General features: G+C 62.3%; 2 protein-coding genes across 6 annotated transcripts in view; both read left to right on the top strand.

The window, feature by feature from the left end:
* RASGRF1 (Ras protein specific guanine nucleotide releasing factor 1) overlaps positions 1-18,460 on the top strand; it is a 30,753-nt gene extending 12,293 nt beyond the window's left edge. The window contains exons 4-28 of one of the 5 annotated variants that reach the window (XM_058033200.1): positions 298-390; positions 1,085-1,338; positions 2,236-2,315; positions 2,690-2,883; positions 4,065-4,174; positions 4,778-4,896; positions 5,975-5,988; positions 6,106-6,252; positions 7,030-7,093; positions 7,347-7,483; positions 7,738-7,820; positions 8,479-8,688; positions 9,025-9,395; positions 9,702-9,827; positions 9,935-10,105; positions 10,365-10,477; positions 11,128-11,240; positions 11,759-11,819; positions 13,500-13,603; positions 13,963-14,047; positions 14,874-15,071; positions 15,818-15,897; positions 16,553-16,670; positions 16,922-16,990; positions 17,418-18,460. In XM_058033200.1, the coding sequence (XP_057889183.1) occupies positions 298-390; positions 1,085-1,338; positions 2,236-2,315; positions 2,690-2,883; positions 4,065-4,174; positions 4,778-4,896; positions 5,975-5,988; positions 6,106-6,252; positions 7,030-7,093; positions 7,347-7,483; positions 7,738-7,820; positions 8,479-8,688; positions 9,025-9,395; positions 9,702-9,827; positions 9,935-10,105; positions 10,365-10,477; positions 11,128-11,240; positions 11,759-11,819; positions 13,500-13,603; positions 13,963-14,047; positions 14,874-15,071; positions 15,818-15,897; positions 16,553-16,670; positions 16,922-16,990; positions 17,418-17,510 (3,207 nt within the window). In that variant the 3' untranslated portion in view covers positions 17,511-18,460. Of the gene's footprint in view, positions 1-297; positions 391-1,084; positions 1,339-2,235; positions 2,316-2,689; positions 2,884-4,064; positions 4,175-4,777; positions 4,897-5,415; positions 5,430-5,974; positions 5,989-6,091; positions 6,253-7,029; positions 7,094-7,346; positions 7,484-7,737; positions 7,821-8,439; positions 8,689-9,024; positions 9,396-9,701; positions 9,828-9,934; positions 10,106-10,364; positions 10,478-11,127; positions 11,241-11,758; positions 11,820-13,499; positions 13,604-13,962; positions 14,048-14,873; positions 15,072-15,817; positions 15,898-16,552; positions 16,671-16,921; positions 16,991-17,417 lie in introns of all 5 variants that reach the window. The other 4 variants (XM_058033197.1, XM_058033198.1, XM_058033199.1 and 1 more) reach the window with 4 other exon arrangements.
* A 243-nt stretch (positions 18,461-18,703) lies between these two features.
* On the top strand, positions 18,704-25,198 carry CTSH (cathepsin H). The gene is made up of 12 exons (XM_058033201.1): positions 18,704-18,776; positions 18,907-18,938; positions 19,007-19,112; positions 19,204-19,274; positions 19,749-19,853; positions 20,111-20,197; positions 20,748-20,803; positions 21,819-21,900; positions 21,983-22,051; positions 22,434-22,540; positions 23,535-23,660; positions 24,437-25,198. Exons 1-12 carry the CDS (start codon positions 18,704-18,706, stop codon positions 24,510-24,512), a joined length of 990 nt encoding a protein of 329 aa, XP_057889184.1. The 3' UTR covers positions 24,513-25,198.
* Positions 25,199-25,688: the final 490 nt, after the last annotated feature.

Raw genomic sequence — 25,688 nt, 5'->3', positions numbered from 1 at the left:
CCCGGGCAGTGCAGGGCCCCTGGGAAGCCCCCAGCCCCTGGGATACCCTGGGATGCCCCCAGCCCCGGGCAGTGCAGGGCCCCTGGGATGCCCCCAGCCCCTGGGATACCCTGGGATGCCCCCAGCCCCGGGCAGTGCAGGGCCCCTGGGATGCCCCCAGCCCCTGGGATACCCTGGGATGCCCCCAGCCCTGGGCAGTGCAGGGCCCCTGGGAAGCCCCCAGCCCCTGGGATACCCTGGGATGCCCCCAGCCCCGGGCAGTGCAGGGCCCCTGCTCACCCACCCCTGTGCCTGCAGATCGCGTCCCTGCTCAAGGACCACGAGCGCATCCAGGCCAGCCAGAGCAGCGCGCCCAGCGACGACGACAGTGACATCAAGAAGATCAAGAAGGTGGGTGGTGGTGGCGAGGGCTGGCACTGGGGGCCCAGCAGGCACGGCAGACGTGGGCCCCGGGGGCTGGAGGAGGTGTCTGAGCCAGTGCTGCTGTCAGCAGGGTTTAGGAGGAAAACGTGTTCTGCCCAGGCGGGAGCCCATCTGTTGGCAGGGCACTCCCAGCATTGCTGGGAGCACGAGGCTTCCCAGCCAGTGCTGGCTCCTGCACCTCCAGCCCCTCTGAGTTCTGCTCCCATGTCTGTCACTGCTTTTATTGTGGCCAAGAAAAGCCATCATCACCTGGCAGCATTCCCCAGGGAGCAACAGCCCCAGGCACCCCCTGTGCTGGGGTGGGAGCCCTGGGTACAGAGCAGGACGTGCTGCAGGTGCCCAGCTACACCAGGAAGGGATCTGAAACCTCATCATCTTATGCTCCCTGTGGAAGGCACACCTTTCACTGTCCCCAGGCTGCACCAAGCCCCATCCAACCTTCCCCTGACCATGTCAGGGATGGGGCAGGCACAGCTGTGTGGGCAGCCTGTGCCGGGAGTTTGGATGAGCTGTTGGATCCCCAGCCTGGAGGGCCCAGAGCAGCACTGGGAAGAGGCAGCAGCACACACGCCTGGGTACAGAGCCTGGGACCTCATTGTGTTGAGTGAGGGTCCCTGCCTGGCCCCAGCCCCGTCCCTAAGCCCCAGCCCTGCTCCCCCAGGTGCAGAGCTTCCTGCGGGGCTGGCTGTGCCGCAGGAAGTGGAAGACCATCATCCAGGACTACATCAGGTCCCCCCACGCCGACAGCATGCGCAAGAGGAACCAGGTGGTGTTCAGCATGCTGGAGGCCGAGGCCGAGTACGTGCAGCAGCTCCACATCCTGGTCAACAACTTCCTGCGGCCCCTGCGCATGGCCGCCAGCTCCAAGAAGCCGCCCATCACCCACGACGATGTCAGCAGCATCTTCCTCAACAGGTGAGCTCTGTCCTGGGCTCCGGGAGCTCTGTGGTGTCCCAGCAGCTCTGCACAACCACTGCCCTCCCTGGTGCTGGAGTCTGCACTCCACCATTCCCTGGTGCTGGAGTCTACAGCTCCACCATTCCCTGGTGCTGGAGTCTGCAGCTCCACCATTCCCTGGTGCTGGAGTCTACAGCTCCACCATTCCCTGGTGCTGGCAGTCTGTGGTTCCACCATTCCCTGGTGCTGGAGTCTGCACTCCACCATTCCCTGGTGCTGGGAGTCTGCAGCTGCACCATTCCCTGGTGCTGGGAGTCTGCACTCCACCATTCCCTGGTGCTGGGAGTCTGCAGCTCCACCATTCCCTGGTGCTGGGAGTCTGTGGCTCCACCATTCCCTGGTGCTGGGAGTCTGTGGCTCCACCATTCCCTGGTGCTGGAGTCTGCACTCCACCATTCCCTGGTGCTGGGGGTCTGTGGCTCCACCATTCCCTGGTGCTGGAGTCTGCACTCCACCATTCCCTGGTGCTGGGGGTCTGTGGCTCCACCATTCCCTGGTGCTGGGGGTCTGCACTCCACCATTCCCTGGTGCTGGAGTCTGCAGCTCCATCATTCCCTGGTGCTGGAGTCTGCAGCTCCACCATTCCCTGGTGCTGGAGTCTGCAGCTCCACCATTCCCTGGTGCTGGGGGTCTGCACTCCACCATTCCCTGGTGCTGGAGTCTGCAGCTCCATCATTCCCCCCGAGCCCCCAGGCACCCTCTGCACTGCCTCGAGCAGCTGTCCCCAGTCAGCACAAGGGCTCCCTGCTCCCCCTGGGCTGGGGAATTTGTCTAATTCCTCCTTATTTACCTCTTACTCACTGTACACCTATCTGTTCTTGGTCTGGCTGAGTCCTCTCTTGGTTCCTCTTCCAGTGAAACAATCATGTTTTTGCACCAAATTTTCTACCAAGGCCTGAAGGCGCGGATCTCCAGCTGGCCCACGCTGGTGCTGGGTGAGTGCTGCTGCCCCCTCCTCATCCTCCTCCTCACCCTCCTGCTGCTCCTTCTCCTTCTGCAGCTTCACAGGAATTTGCTAACGAGCAGCAGAACACTGCACACCATGTCCTGGCTTGGTCATGAGCCAGGAGTACACAGCCACAGAGTACCAACCGCAGAGCGACCAAACTCTGGTGTTCCTGGTTCTGATGGGAGGTGTGGCTGGAGTGTGCACAGGGGGGCTGGTGCTGGAGAGCATTGCTGGCTCCCATCAGACCCTCCTGAGCTCAGCAGGGCTGGGGGGCACAAGGAGCAGGCCACCCCGGGGCTGCTCTGGGTCCCAGGAGGGGCTGCAGCAGCCCACCCACCCACGCCCCTGCTCTGCCTGCAGCCGACCTGTTTGACATCCTGCTGCCCATGCTGAACATCTACCAGGAGTTTGTGCGGAACCACCAGTACAGCCTGCAGATCCTGGCGCACTGCAAGCAGAACCGCGACTTCGACAAGCTGCTCAAGCACTACGAGGCCAAGCCCGACTGCGAGGAGAGGACCCTGGAGACCTTCCTCACCTACCCCATGTTCCAGGTGAGCCCTGCGGCCAGGGCTGGCCCTGGGGGGCTGGGGAGGTGGGATGGGCAGTGCCCACCCATGCCCACGGCTGGCAGTGCACACCCCGTGCCCACGGCTGGCAGTGCTCACCCCATGCCCACAGCTGGCAGTGCACACCCCATGCCCACAGCTGGCAGTGCTCACCCATGCCCACAGCTGGCAGTGCACACCCCATGCCCACAGCTGGCAGTGCTCACCCTGTGCCCACAGCTGGCAGTGCGTACCCCATGCTCACGGCTGGCAGTGCACACTCATGCCCACAGCTGGCAGTGCACACCCCATGCCAACGGCTGGCAGTGCACACCCCATGCCCACGGCTGGCAGTGCACACTCATGCCCACGGCTGGCAGTGCGTACCCCATGCTCACGGCTGGCAGTGCCCACCCATGCCCACAGCTGGCAGTGCACACTCATGCCCATGGCTGGCAGTGCTCACCCATGCCCACAGCTGGCAGTGCTCACCCCATGCCCACGGCTGGCAGTGCTCACCCCGTGCCCACAGCTGGCAGTGCCCACCCATGCCCACAGCTGGCAGTGCTCACCCTGTGCCCACAGCTGGCAGTGCTCACCCCATGCCCACGGCTGGCAGTGCTCACCCCATGCCCACAGCTGGCAGTGCACACCCTGTGCCCACAGCTGGCAGTGCTCACCCCATGCCCACGGCTGGCAGTGCTCACCCATGCCCACAGCTGGCAGTGCTCACCCCATGCCCACGGCTGGCAGTGCCCACCCATGCCCACGGCTGGCAGTGCTCACCCTGTGCCCACGGCTGGCAGTGCTCACCCCGTGCCCAGAGCTGGCAGTGCTCACCCCATGCCCACAGCTGGCACTGTATGGTGGAGGCAGAGCCCAGGTGAGGCTGCCCTGGGGCTGCACCCTGGTGGTCCCACACGGCTCCTGGGCCTGCTTGGGCCATCTCTGTGGGGGGACTCTGGGTGCTGCTGCCTCCCCAGTTATCCTCTGGGACTGGGACTGGGACCAGCAGGGTCCTGGGCACGGCCCCAGTTGTGCCCCCTCTTCATTCAGCTTTGGCACAAGAAGCTTTGGAGCTTTAAGCACTCAGGCCGGGGTGTCCCCAGGCACGGCAGGAGCAGCCCAGGGTGGGCCCTGCTGTCCCCTGTGCCCCACTGGCCTCAGCTCTGTCCCTCGTGCTGCAGATCCCCAGGTACATCCTGACCCTGCACGAGCTGCTGGCCCACACGCCCCACGAGCACGTGGAGAGGAACAGCCTGGATTACGCCAAGTCCAAGCTGGAGGAGCTGTCCAGGTGAGAGCTGCTGATCCGTCCCTGCGTGTGGATGGCTGCTGGCTGCTCTGGCCAGGGGCAGGGTTTTCCTGGGCTCCTGGAGGATGGAATGAGGGCTTTGGAGGGCTGGGATGGTGTGAGTGTCTGGTTCTGTCCTCTGCTCAGGGCTGGGAAGGCACCGGCTGCCCCTGAGATCTCCACATATTGGCCACAATTGGCCAGAATTCCCTGCTTTTTATCCTCTTCCTCCCTGGACCGTGGACAGTTCTGGAGTGCTCTGGATGTCGGTGCCAAACCCACCTGCCCACTCTAAGTCCTGTAAAGAGTTTCCATCCCTTTTCCCACTCCTCAGAGGGGGCTGGTGAGGGGGGAGTCTGTCTGCCCTGAATGTGAATTTTGTGATTTCCAAGCACTCCCATTTCAGTATTTATCAGCCTGGAGGCACAGCCTGGGCAGACGTACAGGTCACCTCTGGAGCTCCTGGCTCACTCTGGGTGATCCTGCTGCAATTGCCTTGACATTCCTTCAGTTTTGGTTTTACCTGCTGCAGCCCCACCATGTGTCCAAAGGGAAAACTTGTGCAGATCCCAGCCCAGCTCTGATTTTCTCCTCTCCATCCTTCAGGATAATGCACGATGAAGTGAGTGAGACTGAAAACATTCGGAAAAACCTGGCAATAGAGAGGATGATCATCGAGGGCTGTGAGATCCTGCTGGACACCAGCCAGACCTTCGTCAGACAAGGTCTGTGTCAGCGCCAGCGTCCCTCCCCTCTGTGGTGAACGTGAGCCCCACGGCCCTGGCCCTGCCCTGTGTGCCCTGGTGGCCTGTGATATTTAAAAATACAACTCAGTTATGCATTTTCACTGCTCAGAGGCACATCAGTTCGGGGAGTTGTGGCACTTTTGGGCAGTTTTGACCTCGCGCTTTCCCCATCAGGGCACGGGAGGTGCACCTTGGCTGTTGCTGGTGCCCCGCTGGGGAGGTACATCACCACGCTGAGCTCTGGGCCCAGAGCAGCACCCTGGGCTGGGGGTGCAGGGTGGGCTGGCCATGCCTGGTGCCCCCCGGCTGCTGGGGGGCTGGGGGCAGCCCTGGGGCACACAGGGGCTGTGCCGTGCCATGCGGGGCTGACACCGTGTCCCCGCAGGCTCCCTCATCCAGGTGCCCATGTCGGAGAAAGGGAAGATCACACTGGGGCTGGGGGCAGCTGGGGGGCACACTGGGGCTGTGCCATGCGGGGCTGACACCGTGTCCCCGCAGGCTCCCTGATCCAGGTGCCCATGTCGGAGAAAGGGAAGATCACACTGGGGCTGGGGATGGGGCACACGGGGGCTGTGCTGTGCCATGCGGGGCTGACACCATGTCCCCACAGGGTCCCTCATCCAGGTGCCCATGTCGGAGAAAGGGAAGATCACACTGGGGCTGGGGCAGCTGGGGGGCACACAGGGGCTGTGCCATGCGGGGCTGACACCGTGTCCCCGCAGGCTCCCTCATCCAGGTGCCCATGTCGGAGAAAGGGAAGATCACACGGGGCTAGGGCTGGGGCACACAGGGGCTGTGCTGTGCCATGCGGGGCTGACACCGTGTCCCCGCAGGGTCCCTCATCCAGGTGCCCATGTCGGAGAAAGGGAAGATCACACTGGGGCTGGGGCTGGGGCACACGGGGGCTGTGCTGTGCCATGCGGGGCTGACACCGTGTCCCCGCAGGGTCCCTCATCCAGGTGCCCATGTCGGAGAAAGGGAAGATCACACTGGGGCTGGGGCAGCTGGGGGGCACACAGGGGCTGTGCCATGCGGGGCTGACACCGTGTCCCCGCAGGCTCCCTGATCCAGGTGCCCATGTCGGAGAAAGGGAAGATCACGCGGGGCTGGGGCTGGGGATGGGGCACACGGGGGCTGTGCTGTGCCATGCGGGGCTGACGCCGTGTCCCCGCAGGCTCCCTCATCCAGGTGCCCATGTCGGAGAAAGGGAAGATCACGCGGGGCCGGCTGGGCTCGCTGTCGCTCCGCAAGGAGGGCGAGCGCCAGTGCTTCCTCTTCTCCAAGCACCTCATCATCTGCACCCGCGGCTCCGGGGGCAAGCTGCACCTCACCAAGGTGAGCGGCTGGGGCTGCTGCTGCTCCCTGCCCGTGGGGGGACACAGGGTGGCCCTGCTGTGGCCCCAGCTAGTGACACAGGGGTCCGGGACCACCTTGGCCTCCCCTGGCACAGCCCCAGGGATGCTGGGCTGGGAGCCTGCGCCCACCTGGATTTATTTCACGTGGTCCTTGTCGGAGCTGAGTCATGGGAGGGATGAGAAACTACACGATCTTGATAAAAGAATTCACCCTGGCTTGCAGAGGAATGTTGACAGTCTGTTCTGGAAGAAGCTGGAATCACAGCCCGGGCTGTCTGTAGCACTCCCAGCTCCTCTGGTTGCTCCCTGCGTTCCCGTGTTTATTTGGGGAAGTTTGGCAGTTAATTGAGCAAGAATCTTACAGAAATTGCTTGTTACTGGCATTAAATTATCAGTTTGAAGAATTACAGTCCGTGGCAAAGAGCTGATAATTGCAACAACAGACTTTGGGAAAATTAAATTTAAAGCTCCTATTAAATATTTTATAAACGATTTAGTTGATCAATTTGACAAGGAAAGCCCAGAGATCCCAGCAGGCACAGATCTTTTTCCCAGTGCAAGCAGGGCTGTGTGTGTGTCCTCTCCCCTGGGCTGTCCCCTGGGGACACTGACCTGTCCCCAGCCCTGGGGTGGGGGACAAGCACAGAGGAACCCTGGGGGGGTCCCCACTGCTGGACCCTGACTCCCGGCCTGGTGGGGCTGTGCTGGGGATGCCCAGCCCCAGGCTGGCAGGGCTGAGCCCCCTTTGTGCCTGCAGAACGGGGTCATCTCCCTCATCGACTGCACGCTGGTGGAGGAGCCCGAGAGCACCGACGAGGACGGTGGGTGCTGGGGAGCTGGCTGGGTGTGCTTGGGCAGGGGGTCACATCCAGGTGCCAGTAGAGTCGAGGAATCCATGATTGAGGTTTAATTAGATTAATTAATTACTGTGAACCAAGCAGACCCATACTTAGACCGACCTGGGGTAGCCAACAACCCACAAAAACCTGAATAAACCTTCCTTGAAAGCTGGCTGGGAGAGAGGGGATGGGAAAGGCTTTCCCAATCACTGTGTGGGCTTTTTCTGTTCCAAAGCCAAAACATCAGGACAAGACATTGACCACCTTGACTTCAAAATCGTGGTGGAGCCGAAGGATTCCTCATCTTTCACCGTTATCCTGGTGGCCTCATCCAGGCAGGAGAAGGCTGCATGGACCAGTGACATCAGCCAGGTAGGACCCAGCAGGGAGGGCTGTGGAGCTCTCAGCACGAGGAGCTGCCACGGGGTCCCTGCTGGGTTGGGGCACGCGGGTACCACCGGGTTTGCTGTGTGCCCGTGGCCCCACTGCCCACCCTGAGCCTGGGTTTGCACCCTGGAGCTTTCCTGGTGCCCCTGGGGTGTGGGGACCTGCAGGGAGCAGGGATGGCACTGCTCTGGGGAAAGCCAAACCCTGAGCTCCTCCACCTGCTGCCCGTGTCTCTCCAGTGCGTGGACAACATCCGCTGCAACGGGCTGATGATGAACGCCTTCGAGGAGAACTCCAAGGTCACCGTGCCCCAGATGATCAAGTGAGTGTGCAGGGCCAGGACACGGCTCCTGGGGCAGCCCAACGCTGCCAGGAGCCTCGGGAGCACTGGGACCCCCTGGGACCTCACCCGTGTGCTCCGTGGGCTGTCCCAGTGTGGTGATTAGCAGCGTTAATTGGCTGCTGAGGGATTTGTGCCTGCTGGGGAGGTGGGAATGCCAAGGGGGAGAGTTCAGGGAAAAATAACAACGGTAAAGAGGGGGTAAAAGTGCCAGAAGGGAGGGGCAAGGAGGCTGTCCTGCCTGTAGGTCCTGGGGTGCAAAGGCTGTGCTGGGACATGTGTGGGACTCGGGGGGCTGTTCCCAGCTGGGGGGACGGGGCAGCACGGGGTGTTCCTGCCCCATTCCCTGCTGCCACACAGGGGAGGGGGCTTGGCTTGTGTGCACCTGGGGATGGCCCATCCACATCCCTCTGCCTGCTGAGCCCTCCACCATTCCAGGAGCCCATTCCAGGGTGTGGGTCCCTGGGTTTTCCCCTAGGAGCACTCCCACCCCTGCTTCCCATGGGGACACCCATAGGAACAGGGCTCCCTCCTGCACTGCTTCCCATGGTCTCTTGGTTTCGTTCCAGGCTGGAGCCACAGAAATCTCGTTTCTCTGCAGGTCTGATGCCAGCTTGTATTGTGATGATGTTGACATTAGGTTCAGTAAAACGATGAATTCCTGCAAGGTCCTGCAGATCCGCTATGCCAGCGTGGAGCGGCTGCTGGAGAGGCTGACGGACCTGCGCTTCCTGAGCATCGACTTCCTCAACACCTTCCTGCACTCCTACCGCGTCTTCACCACCGCCCTCGTCGTGCTCGACAAGCTCATCACCATCTACAAGAAGCCCATCAGTGCCATCCCTGCACGGTGAGGCTGCGGGGGGACCTGTCCTGTCCCTGCTGCCACGCTGGGACCGTCACTGTGCCCCGTGAGCTGAGCTACCCCCAAACAGGGGAGGGAGATGAATCCAAGCTCTGTGGGTGTCCCCGCTCCTGGGAAGGCCAGGAGCTGCCCACAGGGTGATGGGGCTCACACTGGCTCTGCTGCTGTGCCTGGAGGGACGCCCTGGTGTCCCAGTGCTGCCCACAGGGTGGAGGGGCTCACGTTGGCTCTGCTGCTGTGCACCCTGGCGTCCCAGTGCCATGGGGGGTTCCCTATGACCTCCTGGCAGGTGCCATCTCAGCCCGTCTGTGTCCCTGCCAGGTCGCTGGAGCTGCTGTTTGCAAACAGCCAGAACAACAAGCTGCTCTACGGGGAGCCCCCCAAGTCGCCCCGGGCCAACCGCAAGTTCTCGTCGCCGCCGCCGCTGTCGCTGAGCAAGTCGTCGTCGCCCAGCCGGCGCAGGAAGCTGTCCCTCAACATCCCCATCATCACCGGCGGCAAGGCGCTCGACCTGGCCGCGCTCAGCTGCTCCTCCAACGGCTACGCCGGCGTCTACTCCTCCATGGCCCCCTTCAGCAAGACCACGCTGGACATCAACAAGCTCTACGTGTCCAGTGCCTATCCCAACAAGATCCCCGACGAGGGAGAAGCGGCCGCGGAGAAGCAAGAGGAGTCCCTGCCGGGCAAGCAGAGTGAGTCCCTGTGGGTTTGGGCTCTGGCACACAGGGGCTGGTTTAGGTGCATGCACAGAGAGCTCCTGCCTCCTGAAAACTCAGTAATTTTTAATAACAAAGCAAAAAAATCCACCCAAATCCCTCCACCTCAAGGAAAAAACCTGTTCCAAAGTATCCCACAGAAACGGCAGAGCTCTGTACCTTTCCCACACATGGTAGCTTTGTCGCCAGCTGGAATGGGGCAGACTTGAGGAAAATGGGGAAGAACTAAAAGGTGGCTGTGTTTGTGTGCAGCGGGTGTAAAGGGGTTCCCTGTCCTCCCAGGCTCAGAGGTGTCTGTCAGGGAAGAGTCGGACACAGATCCCAACCACAGCGATGAGGCAGAAGCTGAAGCTTCCCCAACAAAATCTCCAACGACTCCCAAGTCCGTCAAGTGCAAAAATTCATCAGGTAACGAGTGAGGTCTGGGGATGCCCGTGTCTCGGGGGGCTGGCACATGTGGGGCCCTGTCTGGCAGCAGCGGTGCCCACAGGGGTGCTGGGTTTCCTCTCCCGCAGATTTCTCGCTGTTTTCCTACAACAATGGCATGGTGATGACGTCCTGCCGGGACCTGGACAGCACCCGCAGCGCCCTGTCTGCCACCTCCGCCTTCGCCATCGCCACGGCAGGGGCCAACGAGGGCACCCCCACCAAGGAGAAGTACCGCAGGATGTCCCTGGCCAGCGCAGGTACCTGCCCCAGGGGCACCCACTGCCACCCTGCAGGCACACTGTGGGCTGGGGGAGCCCAGAGCCCCCAAAGCCCCCAGAGCCTGCTCCAGCTGTGCCCTGGGCTCTGGGCATGGCACTGCCCAAGGGCTGTGCAGGTCCTCAGGTGTCCCCCTGCCTGCTGACACAGCAGCTCAGGGAAGGGGGTGCTCCTCTGGCAGCCCCAGAGGGGCTGTGAGCCCTTCCCGAGGGGCTGTGCTGCGCTGAGGGCTCCTGGCAGTTTCAGGGTTCCCGACGGACCAGCGGAACGGGGACAAGGAGTTTGTGATCCGCAGAGCCGCCACCAACCGCGTGCTGAACGTGCTGCGGCACTGGGTGTCCAAGCACTCCCAGGTGGGCAGCGCCGCCTTCCCCGCGTGCTGGGCAGCTCAGCCAGCACTGCTGAGAGGGCAGCCTGGCACTGAGGGCCTGATGGGGCAGGGCAGATGGTGAGGGGCAGGGGGCTGGGGCAGGGAACAGGGGGCACATCAGGGTTTGCACAGCTGGGGTGCAGGGGAGGGGAGCTGGGCCTGCCAGCACCCCTGGCTGGTGCAGAGCAGGGGGAGTCTGGGTTTGGTGCCTGTTGGGATGCCCAGGATGGGGTCAGGGGTGCAGGGCAAGGAGAGTCTCTGGGTTTGGTGCCTGTTGGGATGCCCAGGATGGGGTCAGGGCACCCCTGGCTGGTGCAGAGCAAAGGGAGTCTCTGGGTTTGGTGCCTGTTGGGATGCCCAGGATGGGGTCAGGGCACTGGGAGCTGTCCCTGCTGTGCTGTCCCTCCTGCGCTGGTGACGGGGCAGTGGCCCAGTGCCATACTGGTTGTCACTGGGAGCACACAGCTCTCCCAGGCTGGGGATGCTGATGCAATGGGACTGAGCGAGCCTGCTGCCCTCCCGTGCTGGGATTGTGCTGGAGGAGGCAGCCCCTTGCCCAGCCGGAAAGGAAGCAGCTCTGCTGGATCAGGGTCACTCCAGCACAGTAACCCCAGGCTGTGCTGGCCTTGGCAGGACTTTGAGACCAACGAGGAGCTGAAGTTCCGGGTGATTGGCTTCCTGGAGGAGGTGATCCACGACCCCGAGCTCCTGACGCAGGAGAGGAAGGCAGCTGCCAACATCATCAGGTGAGGGGCTGCAGGTTTTGTGCCAGGCTTGCCCTGGCACTGCCAGCTGCTGGCTGCTCCTGCTCTCCCCCGGGAGCACAGCAGGCTCAGCAGGGGCTGGGAGCAGCCAGGGAGGAAGGTGAGGAGGAGGCTGGGCGGTGCTCAGCCGCAGGGCAGGGGGGGTGTGAGCCCCTTGGTGCCCTGCTGAGGTTCAGTGCTGAGCCCAGAGGGTGCCAGCCCTGCTGCTGCCCGGTGCTGGTGTGGCACCGTGGCTCCCAGGCTGTGCTGGGCCGGGCTGTGCTGGCACTCAGGCTGTGCCCACCCCTCACTGAGGGCACGACTCTTGTCTTGCAGCAGGGCTGACGCTTGTGGGGACACTGGCCACGGCTAAGGAGTGTTTTTCTCTGTAAAATGAGGAATGGCACCGAGGGGGTCTCCTGACACACAGGCTGAGTGTTCCTCAGGGCTGTGCTGTCCTGTGGAGCTGTGTGGGTCTGCTGCTCTCCCAGCTGCAGTAATCCTCTCTTTCTGTGCCACAGGACCTTGACGCAGGAGGATCCAGGAGACAACCAGATAACCCTGGAGGAGGTGGTGCAGATGGTGAATGCTCCTTCCTTCTCTCCCTGCCTGCCCTGGTGCCTTGGGGTGGTGGAAGGGGAGCAGCCAAAGGTGCTGGTGCTCACTCAGGGCAGAGCCAGCCCCAGGGGCAGTGCCAGGGGTGCAGCTGCACAGCAGGAAAGGCTTTCTGGGAGGGGCCAGCTGTGAGCACAGCTGGATCTGCTAGGGCAGAGGCAGCACCAGCCAGCCCACAGGCACATCATTCCCCCTGCAGTCAGCAGAATGGCTGCAGAGGGCACAGAGACACCTGCCTGCTGCTGCCTGTGCCCCAGGGGCTCCCATCGTGCCCCCAAAGCCGTTCCAGTTCCAAGTGAGGGGCTCTGGCTCAGCCAGCATCACTGCTGCTCCCTGAACAGGAGCCCTGGGAATGTGCATGGATTTAGAGCCCCCAGGGCGGCTGCAGAGTGCTTGCTGCCCTTCTGCACTGAAAAAACCCAACCAAACCTGTTCCCAGAAGAACACAAGAGCCACTTGAAACCGGCCTGGAGCACCTGAAACACCCATGACTCTGTCCCCTGGCTCTGCTGGTGCCTTCTGGAAGGGGCACTCCCTCCTGGGCTTTGTCTGAGCTGTTCCCATAGCTGCGTGTTCTGGAAACTTCCTCTGAGGAGGAGAGGACATAAGAGCCCTGAGGCTTTGCCCTGCCCCTCAGGCTGGGCAGCAGCACCTGCAGTCCAAGGGTGCTGGCATGTGAGGGTGCCCTGGGATTTGGGGTGCACATCACGAGCAGGGGGCTGCGTTGTTTGCTGGAGCTTTCCCAAGCCCTGTCCCAAGGGGTTGTGCGAGGGGCTCTTGCCCTGTGCTGTGCCCTTGTGTGTGTGTGTGTTGATCCTTGGGGGTTCTCCTGTGTCACCAGGGCAGTTTGGGGTTTATTTGGGCGGGATGCCGCTGGGGTTTGTTGTGTTTGGTGGCTGATCTTCTCCCTGAAGGCAGCAGGGTGGAGCTGTCGCAGGGAGTGGCACCAGCCCCTGGTGGTGTTGCAGGGAATGCACCAGCCCCTGGTGGCACCAGTCCCTGGTGGTGCTGCAGGAGTGGCACCAGCCCCTGGTGGCACCAGCCCCTGGTGGTGTTGCAGGGAGTGCACCAGTCCCTGGTGGCACCAGCCCCTGGTGGTGCTGCCGGAGTGGCACCAGCCCCATCCAAGCCCTGTTTGTGGCGGTGTTGTGGGGGATGTTGGGTGGCCCTGAGCTGTGCCCAAGGACTGGTCTCAGTGACCATGTCTCTGTGATGGTTTAGGACAGTCACCAGTGGCTCCATGCAGTCGGAACCTCAGGCCTTGGCTCCGTGTGGGGGCACTCTGAGCCCTGCAGTGCTGCTTGGCCAGAGCAGGCAGTGGGACAGGCCCATCCCTGCTCCCCTGCTTTCCTGCAAATCCCTTGGCAGGCCCACCGTGCCCTCCTGGGCAGGAGCAGCTGTGCTCCAGCTGGGATCCCTGGCTGCTCTGCTAATTAAACAGCCAAAGGCTGCATGATTAAACCCCCAGGGTTCTCGAGGCTGGCAGGAGCACAGTGTGGGCTGGGGTGCCTCTGGAGCATCACACCCAGCTCTGCTGGGGAAAGCCTTTGGCCTGGCAGCCTGGCTTGGCTCTGGGTCCGTGTCCATGGTGTGAGGGATCCTCACTGCTCTCCTGCCTGCTGAGCCCCACTGTTCTCTGTCCCACAGGCCGAGGGGGTCAAAGCAGAGCCCTTTGAGAACCATTCAGCCCTGGAGATCGCAGAACAGCTGACGCTGCTGGACCACCTGGTCTTCAAGAAGATCCCCTATGAGTGAGTGATCCTGTGGGTCAGGAAAGGCGGCTCTGGTCACGGAGGGCGCCATGGGCAGCCTGGCTGGGCTGACCCCAGAGAGTCCAGAGCCTTCCTGGGCTTTGCCAGTAGCCCAGCCTTGGCTCAAGGGCAGATTTGGAGCTCTGTGGCTTCTCTGCTTTTGTGGGATGTCCCAAGGTAATCGGCTCAGGGACACCCTCCCACAACCAGCACACCTCCAGCCACATCCAAGGTTCCTTTCCAGCAGTGTGGGGCAGACCCCGGGATCTCCATCCTGTGCGGATGCAGTGGAGCTTGCAGGGCTTGGACATCCCACAAAACTGGGGAATGAAAGTTGACCTGAGCACTGTGGTTTGCAGGGAATTCTTTGGGCAAGGCTGGATGAAGCTGGAGAAGAACGAGAGGACTCCATACATCATGAAGAACACAAAGCACTTCAATGATGTAGGTGCAGCTGCAGGGCACAGGCGGGTGGGCACGGGGGAGGCAGCTCAGCCCCCTGCCCAGGGCTGGGTGAGGGAGGGTCACCTGCCCCATGGCCCTGCCTGTCCCACAGGCTGTCCCTGCCCCATGGGCCTGCCTGCCTGAACACGCAATGCTACACCTGCCCCATGGCCCTGCGTGCCCCACGGGCAGCCAGTGCAGGGGGAGCCAGTCCTGGTGCAGCTGCTGTGCTGCTGGTGGGGCTGCAGCAGCACGGGGAGATCTCACCCTGCTGAGGGCTGGGGTGCCCAGAGCCACACTGAGGGCTGGGGTGCCCAGAGCCACGCTGAGGGCCGGGCTGGGGTGCCCAGAGCCACGCTGAGGGCCGGGCTGGGGTGCCCAGAGCCACGCTGAGGGCTGGGCTGGGGTGCCCAGAGCCACGCTGAGGGCCGGGATGGGGTGGGGTGCCCAGAGCCACGCTGAGGGCCGGGATGGGGTGGGGTGCCCAGAGCCACGCTGAGGGCCAGGCTGGGGTGCCCAGAGCCATGCTGAGGGCTGGGATGGGGTGCCCAGAGCCACGCTGAGGGCTGGGATGGGGTGCCCAGAGCCACGCTGAGGGCTGGGCTGGGGAGCCCAGAGCCATGCTGAGGGCCGGGCTGGGCTGGGGTGCCCAGAGCCACGCTGAGGGCCAGGCTGGGGTGCCCAGAGCCACGCTGAGGGCCGGGCTGGGATGGGGTGCCCAGAGCCACGCTGAGGGCCGGGCTGGGGTGCCCAGAGCCACGCTGAGGGCCGGGCTGGGGAGCCCAGAGCCACGCTGAGGGCCGGGCTGGGGCTGTGTCTCCCCAAGGTCAGCAACCTGATCGCCTCGGAGATCATCCGCAACGAGGACATCGCGGCGCGCGCCAGCGCCATCGAGAAGTGGGTGGCGGTGGCCGACATCTGCCGCTGCCTGCACAACTACAACGCCGTGCTGGAGATCACCTCCTCCCTCAACCGCAGTGCCATCTTCCGCCTCAAGAAAACGTGGCTCAAGGTCTCCAAGCAGGTAGGCCGGCCCTGCCGGGGAGCTGGGCTTGCTGCGGGGCGTTGGGGCAGGAGTTAGGAAATGGGGAAAGGGGTTTCAGGTTGTTCTCAGGAGGGAGGTGCTGGGTGGACAGGCAGAGCCTGCCTTGGAGTCGGGTTATTCATGGAATCACAGGACTGTTTGGGTTAGAAAAGCTCTCTGAGACTGTGCAAGTCCAGCTGTTTCTTCAGCACTGCCAAGACCACCACTAACCCCTGGCCCCAAGTGCCACATCCACGTAGCTGTTAAATCCCTCCACTGACTCCACCACTGCCCGGGGCAGCTGTGCCAGGGCTGGGCAGCCATTACGAAATTTTCCTAGTATTAAATCTAAACGTCTCCTGACACAACTCCTCTCCCCTTGTCTCGTCACTAATTACCTGTGAGAAGACATTGTCCCCACCTGCAAGGCAGAGGTGCAGTTAAACCTCTCTGAGCTGGCACCACTGTGGGCTCCCAGCAGCCAGGAGCAGTCGTTTTTGCTATAAAATGAGAAACCTGTGAATGAAAACAGGCGAGGGCAGAGGTGGGAGCAGGGGAGGCAGTGAGTGCACAGCCTGCTCACCTGCAGCCAGGTGTGACAGCCAGGGCACGCTGCACTGCGGAGGTGCAGGAACAGCTGCTGGGGTGGGCTGGAAGTGCCCCCGTGGCTCTGCAGGCTGCCCCCCAGCCACAGGGAGCGGGGGGTCTCCCAGGGGCCCTGCCAGCAGCACTCTGGTTTCTTGCAGACCAAGGCTCTGATTGATAAGCTCCAGAAGCTGGTGTCGTCGGAGGGCAGGTTCAAGAACCTGAGGGAGGCACTGAAAAAGTGAGTGAGTGGTGCTTCTCCTCCTGCCCCAGGGCTGCTCTGGGGCCTGCAGGGCGGGGGGAGCTGAGCTCTGCTCCCAGGATCACTCAGAGCCTGACTGAAGGCTGCCCTGTGGAGCCAGCACAGTGCCTGGCAGCGATCCCCAGGACTGAGCTGCTCCTTTGGGCAGCATGGGGAAAGATGGGAATAAAAGGGACTGCAAAGAGGAAAATCACTGCCAGGCACCAGACAACAATTTTCCCCATCACTGTCACAGAATCATCAAATCCCAGAATGGTTTAGGTTGGAAGGGACCTTAAAGCTCATCCTGTTCCATTCCTCTCTGTGGGCAGGGCCCCCTTCCACTAGACCAGGTTGCCCATGGGAGCTTCTAAAGGTCTTCCTGACCCTCTGTGCTGTCTAAGCTGCCCCAGCCCATCTCCTGTATCCCATGGCTTTGTGAGGGGCGCAGCCACGGCTCCTGCCTGTCCTGCTGTGCTGGTGGGGATGAGGCCCAGGACACCAGGAGCCTTCCCTGGGAGAGCCCTCCTATATCAGAGAGAACCCTTCCACCTCTGCTGCATAACTGCAGAGCTGTCCCCTTCTCCCCTGCCCTGCCCCAAGCTCCAAAGTGAGGGAGTTTTGCTCCTCATTCCTTTCCGGTGCACTCCTGAAGTTGTGACCCCCCGTGTGTCCCCTACCTGGGCATGTACCTGACGGACCTGGCCTTCATCGAAGAGGGCACCCCCAACTACACCGAGGATGGCCTGGTGAACTTCTCCAAAATGAGGATGGTGAGTGCTCCAGGGCTGGGCTGGGGTGACGTGGCTGTGGCCAGGTCTGTGTGCCCTCAGCCTCCACCTGCACAGCACCAGGAGGCCACACGTGTCCCCTGCACACACCTGGGGCTGTTCCCAGTGTCTGGAAGGGACAAAAGGCATCTGCATTGTGCTGTGCTGGGTGCCCCTGCCCTCCTGGGCACTGGGACGGGTTCTCTGGGGGATGGCTGAGCCATGAGCGCCTCCTGTGTTTTACCCCTGTACAGATCTCACACATCATAAGGGAGATCCGCCAGTTCCAGCAAACCTCCTACAAGATCGAGCACCAGCCCAAGGTACAGCCCTGTCCCAGAGCCTCGGGCAGGCTCTGCCCCTCATCTCCCTCTTCCATCACAGCATCTAAGCCTTCTAAGCTGGCAGCTCCCTGCTGGAGTCTGTCGGGGGGATCGGGGGATGGAGGGAGGCTGTGGGGGCTCAGCAGGCTCCCCCGCGGGCCCCAGGCAGCTGCAGCAGAGACGTTGCTGCAGAGGGCAGCATCGATGGACAGCCCCGGGGTGCTCAGGGGGGCACCCGGACACGCTGAGGAGAGGCGGTGTGGGGGCAGCCCGCCCTGCGCAGGGAGCAGCGTCCCCTGCCAGCAGCAGCCGCCCCTCTGCCCGTGCTGGCCCCACCCGAGACGGGCTGGCGGCTCTCACCCTCCGCTGCGGCAGGGCTGGTGCCCCCGCTGTCGGGCTGTGCCCTCACGGCCCGCTCCGTCCCCAGGTGACGCAGTACCTGCTGGACCAGTCGGGCGTGATGGACGAGGAGTCCCTGTACGAAGCTTCTCTGCGGATAGAGCCCAAGCTGCCTTCGTGAGCGGCGCGGCCGCCGGACTCTCGCTGTACCCCTGTACATAGCCCCGCTCCACGGGCGCCCTGGAGCGACCCCCGTCCGTGCTTCCCCCGGCCCGGCCCGGCCCGGCCCGGCCCCGCCGCGCTCGTGTAGGATTCCCCGCCCCGTCTCGGTTTAACGCGCCGACACTTCGCTGGAGTCCCGGGCTCTTTTCCATGATGTTACTTTTGTCATTTGTTCCTCTTGGGGGGCTGGTGGTCGGGCAGGTGGGTCCCTGTGGGGCAGGTGAGTCCACCTGGGGCAGGCGAGTCCCCCTGGGGCAGGTGAGCTCCGTGTCCCCGCGGGGCTCTGGGGCGGCACAGAGCAGCTCTCCCTCGGGCAGTGCTGGCGGTTACATCCCAACTCTGTAAGGTGGCAGAAGGGAGCGCATTAAAGGTTGTCCCTCGGTGTGAGCTGCCCTCTGTGTGTGTGCCGCCCTGGTGCTGGCCGGGCACGGGGGGCCCTGGCTGCTGCCCTGGTGCCCCCGAAGCTGGGAAGATGGAAGCATCCCCTCGCCTCTCCTCTCCTCGCTGCATCCGGCTCCTGTTGATATGCTGTAGATTCGTGCCCTTGTGCCCACTCTGAGTACCATGACGTAGAGTTAGAGATGACGAGTGTTTTTATTACATCTACTGTAATCCTGGCTAACCACCCGCTAGCAGGATATAGTAATGTAGTGCTTATTCTGTGAATAGTACCTGGGTTTTTTACATTGTACAGTCCCTGACACGGTTCCCCGGCAGTGGCAGGCATGCTCCACTCACACAACACTTGCTGTAAGCAATACCTCGTGGTATGGGAATTCTCTTTCAAGCCCTAAAACTATTTCAACTTACAGCTTGTTTGGGAAAAAAAAAGATATTTCCATTTTTTTTGTAAAAATATATGTTTCCTGATTACCTCTTGCTAATAAATCTATTCTATCTCAGGGTGAACCGGGGTTTGTGATAGTTTTACGGGCGGGATAACGCCGGACCCGCCGGGCCGCAGGCCACGCCCAGAGCCGGTGCCCCGCCCAGTGCCCCGCCCAGGGCCGGTGCCACGCCCACCCAATGTCCCGCCCCTTGTCCCGCCCCCTGGCAGCGGCTCGACCCGATTCGGCCGCGCTCGGCTCGGCTCGGCGCGGTTCGGCTCCGCTGCGTCCCGCCCGTCCCGGTTCGGCCCGGCGCGGTTCGGCCATGGGCTGGCCCGCACTGCTGAGCGCGGCCGCGCTGTTGGCCGCCGCCGCCGCCTGGGAGCCCTCGGCCGAAGGTACGGGGGCACCGGGAGGGCAGGAGGCGGCTTGGCACGCTCGGCCCGGCTCGGCTCGGCTCGGCTCGGGCCGGCCCCCGGTGCGGCAGAGCCGTGGCGGTGCCGCTGACGGGCCCGTTCTCTCCCGCAGAGGAGCAGCTGTTCAAGGCCTGGATGCTGCAGGTGAGCTCGGGGCCGGGCCGGGCCGAGCCGGGCCGGGTTCGGGGCCCTGACGTGCCGGTTCCCCGCAGAACGAGCGGCGCTACGGCCCCGAGGAGTACCCGCGGCGGCTGCGCATCTTCCTGGGCAACAAACGGCGCGTGGAGGAGCACAACGCCGGCAACCACAGCTTCCAGAGTAGGAGCCCGAGCCCCGAGCCCGCCCGGCCGCGGCCGGCCCTGGGCAGCACCCATCGCTGAGCACAGTGTCCCCTTTTTCCTCCCTCTAGTGGGCCTCAACCAGTTCTCGGATCTGACCTTCGCGGAGTTCAAAAAGCTCTACCTGTGGAGCGAGCCGCAGGTAAATGCTGGCTGGGTAAGAGAAGGAGGGGGTCCAGTGCACCTGTGAGAGGGTTCTGTAGTGATCTGCACCCCTGTGAGGGGTTCTGCGTGACCTGCATCCCCATGAGGGGGTTCTGCATGACCCACGCCCACTGCAGGGCCAGCACCCCTCGCTGTGCTGCCTGCAGTCCCCTGTGCTCAGGTCACATCCTGTGCCCCCAGCACCAGGGCAAGAGCCAGGTGAGCCCTGTTCCCCACCTTCATGGCTTTCAGTGCCTCGGCCCTGACTCCAGCCCAGCTGTCTGTTCTGCTGGCAGCTCCCTGAGCAGCCGGGGCACTGCAGCCAGGGCTGTAGGGGTGCAGGCTGGCAGGGGTGCAGGCTGGCAGAGCTCCCTGCTGCAGTGGCCTGTGTGTGGGCTGGTCACCCGGGCAGGGTGGCTGTCGTGCCCCACTGGCCTGGTGGCACACCACAGCCCTCCTGCCCCACCTGCAGAACTGCTCAGCCACCAAGGGGAACCTCCTGCGCAGCTCTGGGCCACATCCCGACTCCATCGACTGGAGGAAGAAGGGGAATTTCGTGACACCCGTGAAAAACCAGGTGAGGGGTGTGTGACACGGCCAGAGGGGGCTGATGGCTGCGGGCAGGCGCCATGCCCGAGGAGCAGGGCTGGGTGCCTGTGCCAGGGGAGCTCCCCCAGAGCTGTGCCATGCCTGGGGCTGAGCTGAAGGCCAGGCCCAGCTGCCAGCACGGAGTGCAGGCTCTGCACTGCTGCCATGCCCCCCTGCCCGTGTTTTGGGGAGGCTGGTGAGCCTGCAGCACCTCCTGGAGCAGTTCCTCTCCTGTTCCTCGTGTAGGGTCCCTGTGGGAGCTGCTGGACCTTTTCCACCACGGGCTGTTTGGAGTCTGCTATTGCCATTGCCACGGGAAAGCTGCTCTCTCTGGTGAGAGGTGTTCTGGCTCAGAGCCCTTTGGGGAGCAGGATGCAGCCAGAGGTGTGGGGACAGAAGCTGTGCCTGGCCCTGCCTGCCAGCCTCACTGCAGGCAGCACATTGGGACATGTTGGTTTTTCAGCTCCCGGAGGATTTATATTCCTGAAGAACTAGAAAGACAGTAGCTGCTTACACAACTTAGCAGAATAACTGAGGGCTGGGCGTGTTAAAAACAAACCTGACCTTTGGAAAAGATCTCAGCCAGTGCTTCTGGGGGGGATGGATTCCTGGCAGGCGTGAGGAGGAATGCCTCTGGCAGCCAGGGCACCCCAGGCTGCTGCTCCAGGTGTTCCTTGTCTGCCTCCCTGGGACATGGAGCCATTTCCAGGGGACTCCCAGGGGTAGAGCAGTGCTGTGGTGGTGGTTGCAGCCAGCTGCACGGATAAACCAGCTCTCAGTTCCTGCTGTGCAGGTGCTTTTTGAGTCACTAGCTCTGAGCACAGGTGTGGGACAATCACTGACTCAAAACTGTCAAGCACTGACTCAAAACCCTTCTCTGCAGGCAGAGCAGCAGTTGGTTGATTGCGCCCAGGCCTTCAACAACCACGGCTGCAGTGGGTAAGTCACAGAGGGTCAGAAAGAGCAAAAATTAGAGGCTCTTACATCCTGTGATGGACAGCCTTCCTCCAGATCTACTGTCAGGCTCCTTCCACATTACGGAATGGCTTTTGTCTTCCCACGGCTGCAATGTGTCAGGGGAAGCAACTTTGGATTTGGTTGCTTGTTTTAATTTCACCCTCTGTAGAGGTTAGGATGTTTCACTAAATCCTCCAGCATTTCCCAACCTCTGCTGTTCCTCTTTTGTTGGTTTTTATCTGAGGTGTTTTCACACAGCAGCTGGAGGCTGGGCTCTGGTGGGCCCTGGGACAGCAAGGGGACTTCTGGCTGTTGTTCTGCCCCGAGTCTCGCGCGTCTCTTGGCACCCTGAGGAACCCACAGAAACTTTAACTTCCTCTTTGGGAAGTTCCTCCTGGCCTTGCTAGAGAAGGCAGAGAGTAGAGCTTTCTGACAGTTTCTGTTTTCTGTGAGATAAGCGGTCCTAGATGGACGCTCAGAGCTGAGCAAAGCCACTCTTGGTGCTTTTTATCTCTCTTGTGACTCCTCCTTAGGCGTTTCCACATCGGCGCTCTCTGATCATCTCTCTTTTCTTCCCTCCTGAGATGTGCTTCTGGAAGGTGGCCAGGGAAGGGAGCAGCTGCTTGCTGGAGCTGTGGGTGTCTCAATGTCCCCCAGCCAGGCTGGGCAGAGGGCACCAAAACACACCTTTCATTCAGTATGTGAGGCTAGTGCTGTGTGGGCAGCTGGCCTCACACCCTCAGGGCTCCTGGTGCTCTCCAGGGATCTGGCAGCTGGAGAATGACCATGCCAGGCAGTCCAGGCAGGGAGGTGCTGCAGGCACAGACTGGAGTTTCTGAGGCTCTGGGATAGACACTGCCCCTCCCTGGCTGGTGGGATTGGGCTGCACAGTGGGGAATGTCGATGGCTTTGCTCTGCAGAGGCTGCAGCATTAGGAGTTCATCATTACCATCCTAATTAGCTGTTAGCATCCTAACGGAGCCCTGTTGTCTTGCAGGGGCCTGCCCAGCCAAGCCTTCGAGTACATCCTGTACAACAAGGGGCTCATGGGGGAGGACAGCTACCCCTACCGGGCCAAGGTACTGCAGCATGGCCCCGGCCACCACCGTGGGGGCACAGCAGGGCTGGCACAGCCCCCACAGCGCCTCTCTGTCCCCACAGAACGGCACCTGCAAGTTCCAGCCCGAGAAAGCCATCGCCTTTGTCAAGGACGTGATCAATATCACACAGGTGAGGCCCCGAGGGCTGACATTCCAGACTGCCAGGGCTGTGCCAAGGGGAGGAACTGGGGTGCCCAAGGTGTGCTGGGCTCACAGCTGCAGCCTGTGTGCTCCTGGAGAGACAGAGCTGCAGGGCACACTCCTGCTGTCCTGCACACCTTCTGGAAGTGGCACCAAGGAGGTGCTGGAGCCAAAACACAGGCCCTGGGTTCCTGCCTGCTTCCCTGGGGTGCCCCTCCAGGCTGGCACAGAGTCCCGGTTCTCCTGTTACAGCTCAGCACTGGATTGCTTGTCCTGCAGGACAGCAGGGTTATCCATGCCCCGTGCCCTGGCCAGCACAGCCAGGAGATGATGAGGATGATGAGATGATGACCCCGGATCCTCTCTTGCAGTATGACGAGGACGGCATGGTGGAGGCTGTGGGGAAGCACAACCCAGTGAGCTTTGCCTTTGAGGTGACGAGTGACTTCATGCACTACAGGAAAGGAGTGTATTCCAAGTGAGTGTGACCCTCGTTTGGTGAGGCGAGGGCAAGGGGAGCGTGTAGGGCTGGAGTCACGTGCATCCCTGTTTATCCTGCTGCATGCAGGAACACTGCACTGCGTTCTCACACTTCTTTTAAGTAGAAAATAGGGAAAAAAAGAGTAAAGAGAGCCTTGATGTACTGGTCCCTGAGGGGATGAGGGTGCAGCACAGGGAGGAGGGCTACAGGCTAGGAACCTGTCCAGCCTGGAGACCAGGTTGTGGTGGAATGAAGGTCAGCGAGTCGGGCAGCTTGGGGGACTCTGCAGCTCCCCACGGGGCTGGGGCTGTCCCAGCAGGGGAAAGTGTGTGTTTGGAGAAACAGAAAAATATTTGGGAGTAATGAACCCTCAGTCACGCAGAACTGCAGGGAAAGTGCGAGGGAGAGGCTGAGCCTGGGGGATCTGCCCCAGGGGGCTCTCAGGGAGGAGCGGGTGGTGATTCCAGAGGCTTTGCTGGGCCAAGAGCCAGTGATGCCACAGCTCAGTGCCAGCCCTGGGCAGGTGTGAGCTGGGAGGACAGGGACATGGTCAGAGGAGCACACCAGCAGCAGTTATCCTGTGGATTTACAGTATAAGGTGGATTTGAAGTCAGAGTGCATGGAATAATTGATGCTCCAGTGCTTTCAGCACAGAGCAGCTGTTAACAGATCAAAAAAGAAAAGAAAATCTGAGGTGGATTATTGATCTTTTCCTGTGATGCAGTTTGAAAATGTTTAAAAATAGATGCTCTTGAGATGGGAGCATGTAGCATGAGCTGTCTTGTTTCACACCACAGGCAGCAGCTTTCAACAAGTGTAGTTTAAAGGTTGAAAATTTAGAGGAAACACATATTTAGACCCAAGAGTTTGCTGTTCCTATGCAAAACACAGCATGCCCAGCTGTGTGTGCAGTGTGGCCAGCACTGCTGCCTGAGCAGTCCCTGGCCGATTGCAGGCTGCTGCTCAGAGCCCCCCTGTTGTCTCCCCGCAGCCCCCGCTGCGAGCACACCCCTGACAAGGTGAACCACGCCGTGCTGGCCGTGGGCTACGGGGAGGAGGACGGCACTCCCTACTGGATCGTCAAGAACTCCTGGGGCCGCCTCTGGGGCATGCAGGGGTAAGGCTGCCTGCAGCTGGGCACGCACCCTGCCTGCTGGGGTGGCACCCGCCTCAGCCCCTGCCCGCCCTGAGCCCTGCACTGAGCTCTGGCAGCTGGGAGGGCGCGGGCAATGGTGCCAGGCTGGGCGGTGGCACGGCTCACCAAGCCTGGCCTGGGCTCCCTGCCCAGCACAGCCTTGGCCCAGTGGAGCTGCTGAGGTGCCCAGGGCTCAGCCAGGCTGCCAGAGCCACTGGTTCCCCACAGTGCCCAGGGCACAGCCAGGCTGCCAGAGCTGCTGGTTCCTCATAGTGCCTAGGGCACAGCCAGGCTGCCAGAGCCGCTGGTTCCCCACAGTGCCCAGGGCACAGCCAGGCTGCCAGAGCTGCTGGTTCCTCATAGTGCCCAGGGCTCAGCCAGGCTGCCAGAGCTGCTGGTTCCGTGGCTTCTCCCCGCTGGTCACACAGCCAGTGAGAGCAGCTTGTGCCAGGAGTGAGATCCCAGCTTCACCAGTGGGATTCTTGGGAGTGAGATGCAAATTCTGGTTCATTCAGGGTGTAAGGGGCAGGGGATGGCATTGCCTGGAGAGCTGAGGGGGAAGGGACCTCACAGCCTGTCCAGTGCCACCCCTGCCATGGCAGGGACACCTGCCACTGCCCTGGGTACTCCCAACGCCATCCAGCCTGGCCAGGGAGCAGGGGCAGCCACAGCAGCTCTGGGCACCTGTGCCAGGGCCTGCCCACGCTCACCTGCCACAGGAGGGAACGCTCACTCACAGCCATTTCTGTCTCTTTCAGGTATTTCCTTATCGAGCGAGGCAAGAACATGTGTGGGCTGGCTGCCTGTGCCTCCTACCCCGTTCCTCGGGTGTAGCAGGGGCAGGCTGGCCCGGGGCACGGGGCTGCAGTGCCTGATGTGCTCCAGGGCTGAGGCTGGCACCAGAGGGGCAGAACCGGTGCCAGGCCTGCCTGCTGGCAGTATCACCTGCTGGCAGTGTCACCTGCTGGAGTGTCACCTGCAGGCAGCCTGGCTGTCACACACAGCAGCCGGGTTCTCCTGCAGCAGCAGCCCGAGCTGAGCCTGCCCTGTCCCTGCCAGGTTCCCTCCTCCTGCCGTGCCCAGGTGTGCCCAGGTGTGCCTCCATCCACCCCGCGGGCAGCAGGGCCCGCCAGGGTGCAGGGAAACCCCACAGGAACAGATTGAGGGCACACAGAGTTCCCCCAGCCCCTCGGGTGGCTTTCCTGCAATCACCAGGTGTAAATTGTAGGGATTTTAAAATTTTCCTTGAAGGCAATTTCCCTGTTCTTTATAGGAAGGATGAATGAGTGCTGTGATTTGTACACTTTTACCAATTTTGATGAAATGCTTGCTATATTTTGTATTAAAAACCAGGGTATTTTGATGCACATAGAGAAGAAACGGGTGATTTTTCTTTAACCCACCAGCGAAGAGCCCAGAACCTCGGTGCCGAGGAAATGAAGCCGCGTATGAGCAGGGGCACGTCTATGTTGTTTCACAATGAAATCTCTCACTGACAATAAAGCTGCCTCGTCACCCGAGCGCTGTGCTGTGAGCTCTGAGCGGGGGGCTGAGGGGCTCCGGCCTCCCGGCGCGGGCCAAGGCCGTGCGGGGCTGAGGCGGGTCCGCGCCGGGAGGGAGCGGGGCTGAGGCGGGTCCAAGGCGGGAGGGAGCGGGGCTGAGGCGGGTCCGCGCCGGGAGGGAGCGGGGCTAAGGCGGGTCCGAGCCGGGAGGGAGCGGGGCTAAGGCGGGCCCAAGGCGGGTCCGAGCCGGGAGGGAGCGGGGCTGAGGCGGGCCCAAGGCGGGTCCGAGCCGGGAGGGAGCGGGGCTAAGGCGGGCCCAAGGCGGGTCCGAGCCGGGAGGGAGCGGGGCTGAGGCGGGCCCAAGGCGGGTCCGAGCCGGGAGGGAGCGGGGCTGAGGCGGGCCCAAGGCGGGTCCGAGCCGGGAGGGAGCGGGGCTGAGGCGGGCCCAAGGTGGGTCCGAGCCGGGAGGGAGCGGGGCTAAGGCGGGTCCAAGGCGGGAGGGAGCGGG

The sequence above is a fragment of the Melospiza georgiana genome, chromosome 13, assembly GCF_028018845.1.
Source record: "Melospiza georgiana isolate bMelGeo1 chromosome 13, bMelGeo1.pri, whole genome shotgun sequence".
Lineage (NCBI taxonomy): Eukaryota > Metazoa > Chordata > Aves > Passeriformes > Passerellidae > Melospiza > Melospiza georgiana.
This window is presented reverse-complemented; position numbering and strand designations above follow the sequence as displayed.

What these genes read in the sequence shown, in the direction of transcription:
- CTSH (XM_058033201.1), top strand. Translation starts at nt 18,704, where the DNA reads ATGGGCTGGCCCGCACTGCTGAGCGCGGCCGCGCTGTTGGCCGCCGCC. An exon ending in GCTACCCCTACCGGGCCAAG is followed by an intron (nt 21,901 to 21,982) that starts GTACTGCAGCAT and finishes CTGTCCCCACAG; the next exon opens with AACGGCACCTGCAAGTTCCA. An exon ending in AGGAAAGGAGTGTATTCCAA is followed by an intron (nt 22,541 to 23,534) that starts GTGAGTGTGACC and finishes GTCTCCCCGCAG; the next exon opens with CCCCCGCTGCGAGCACACCC.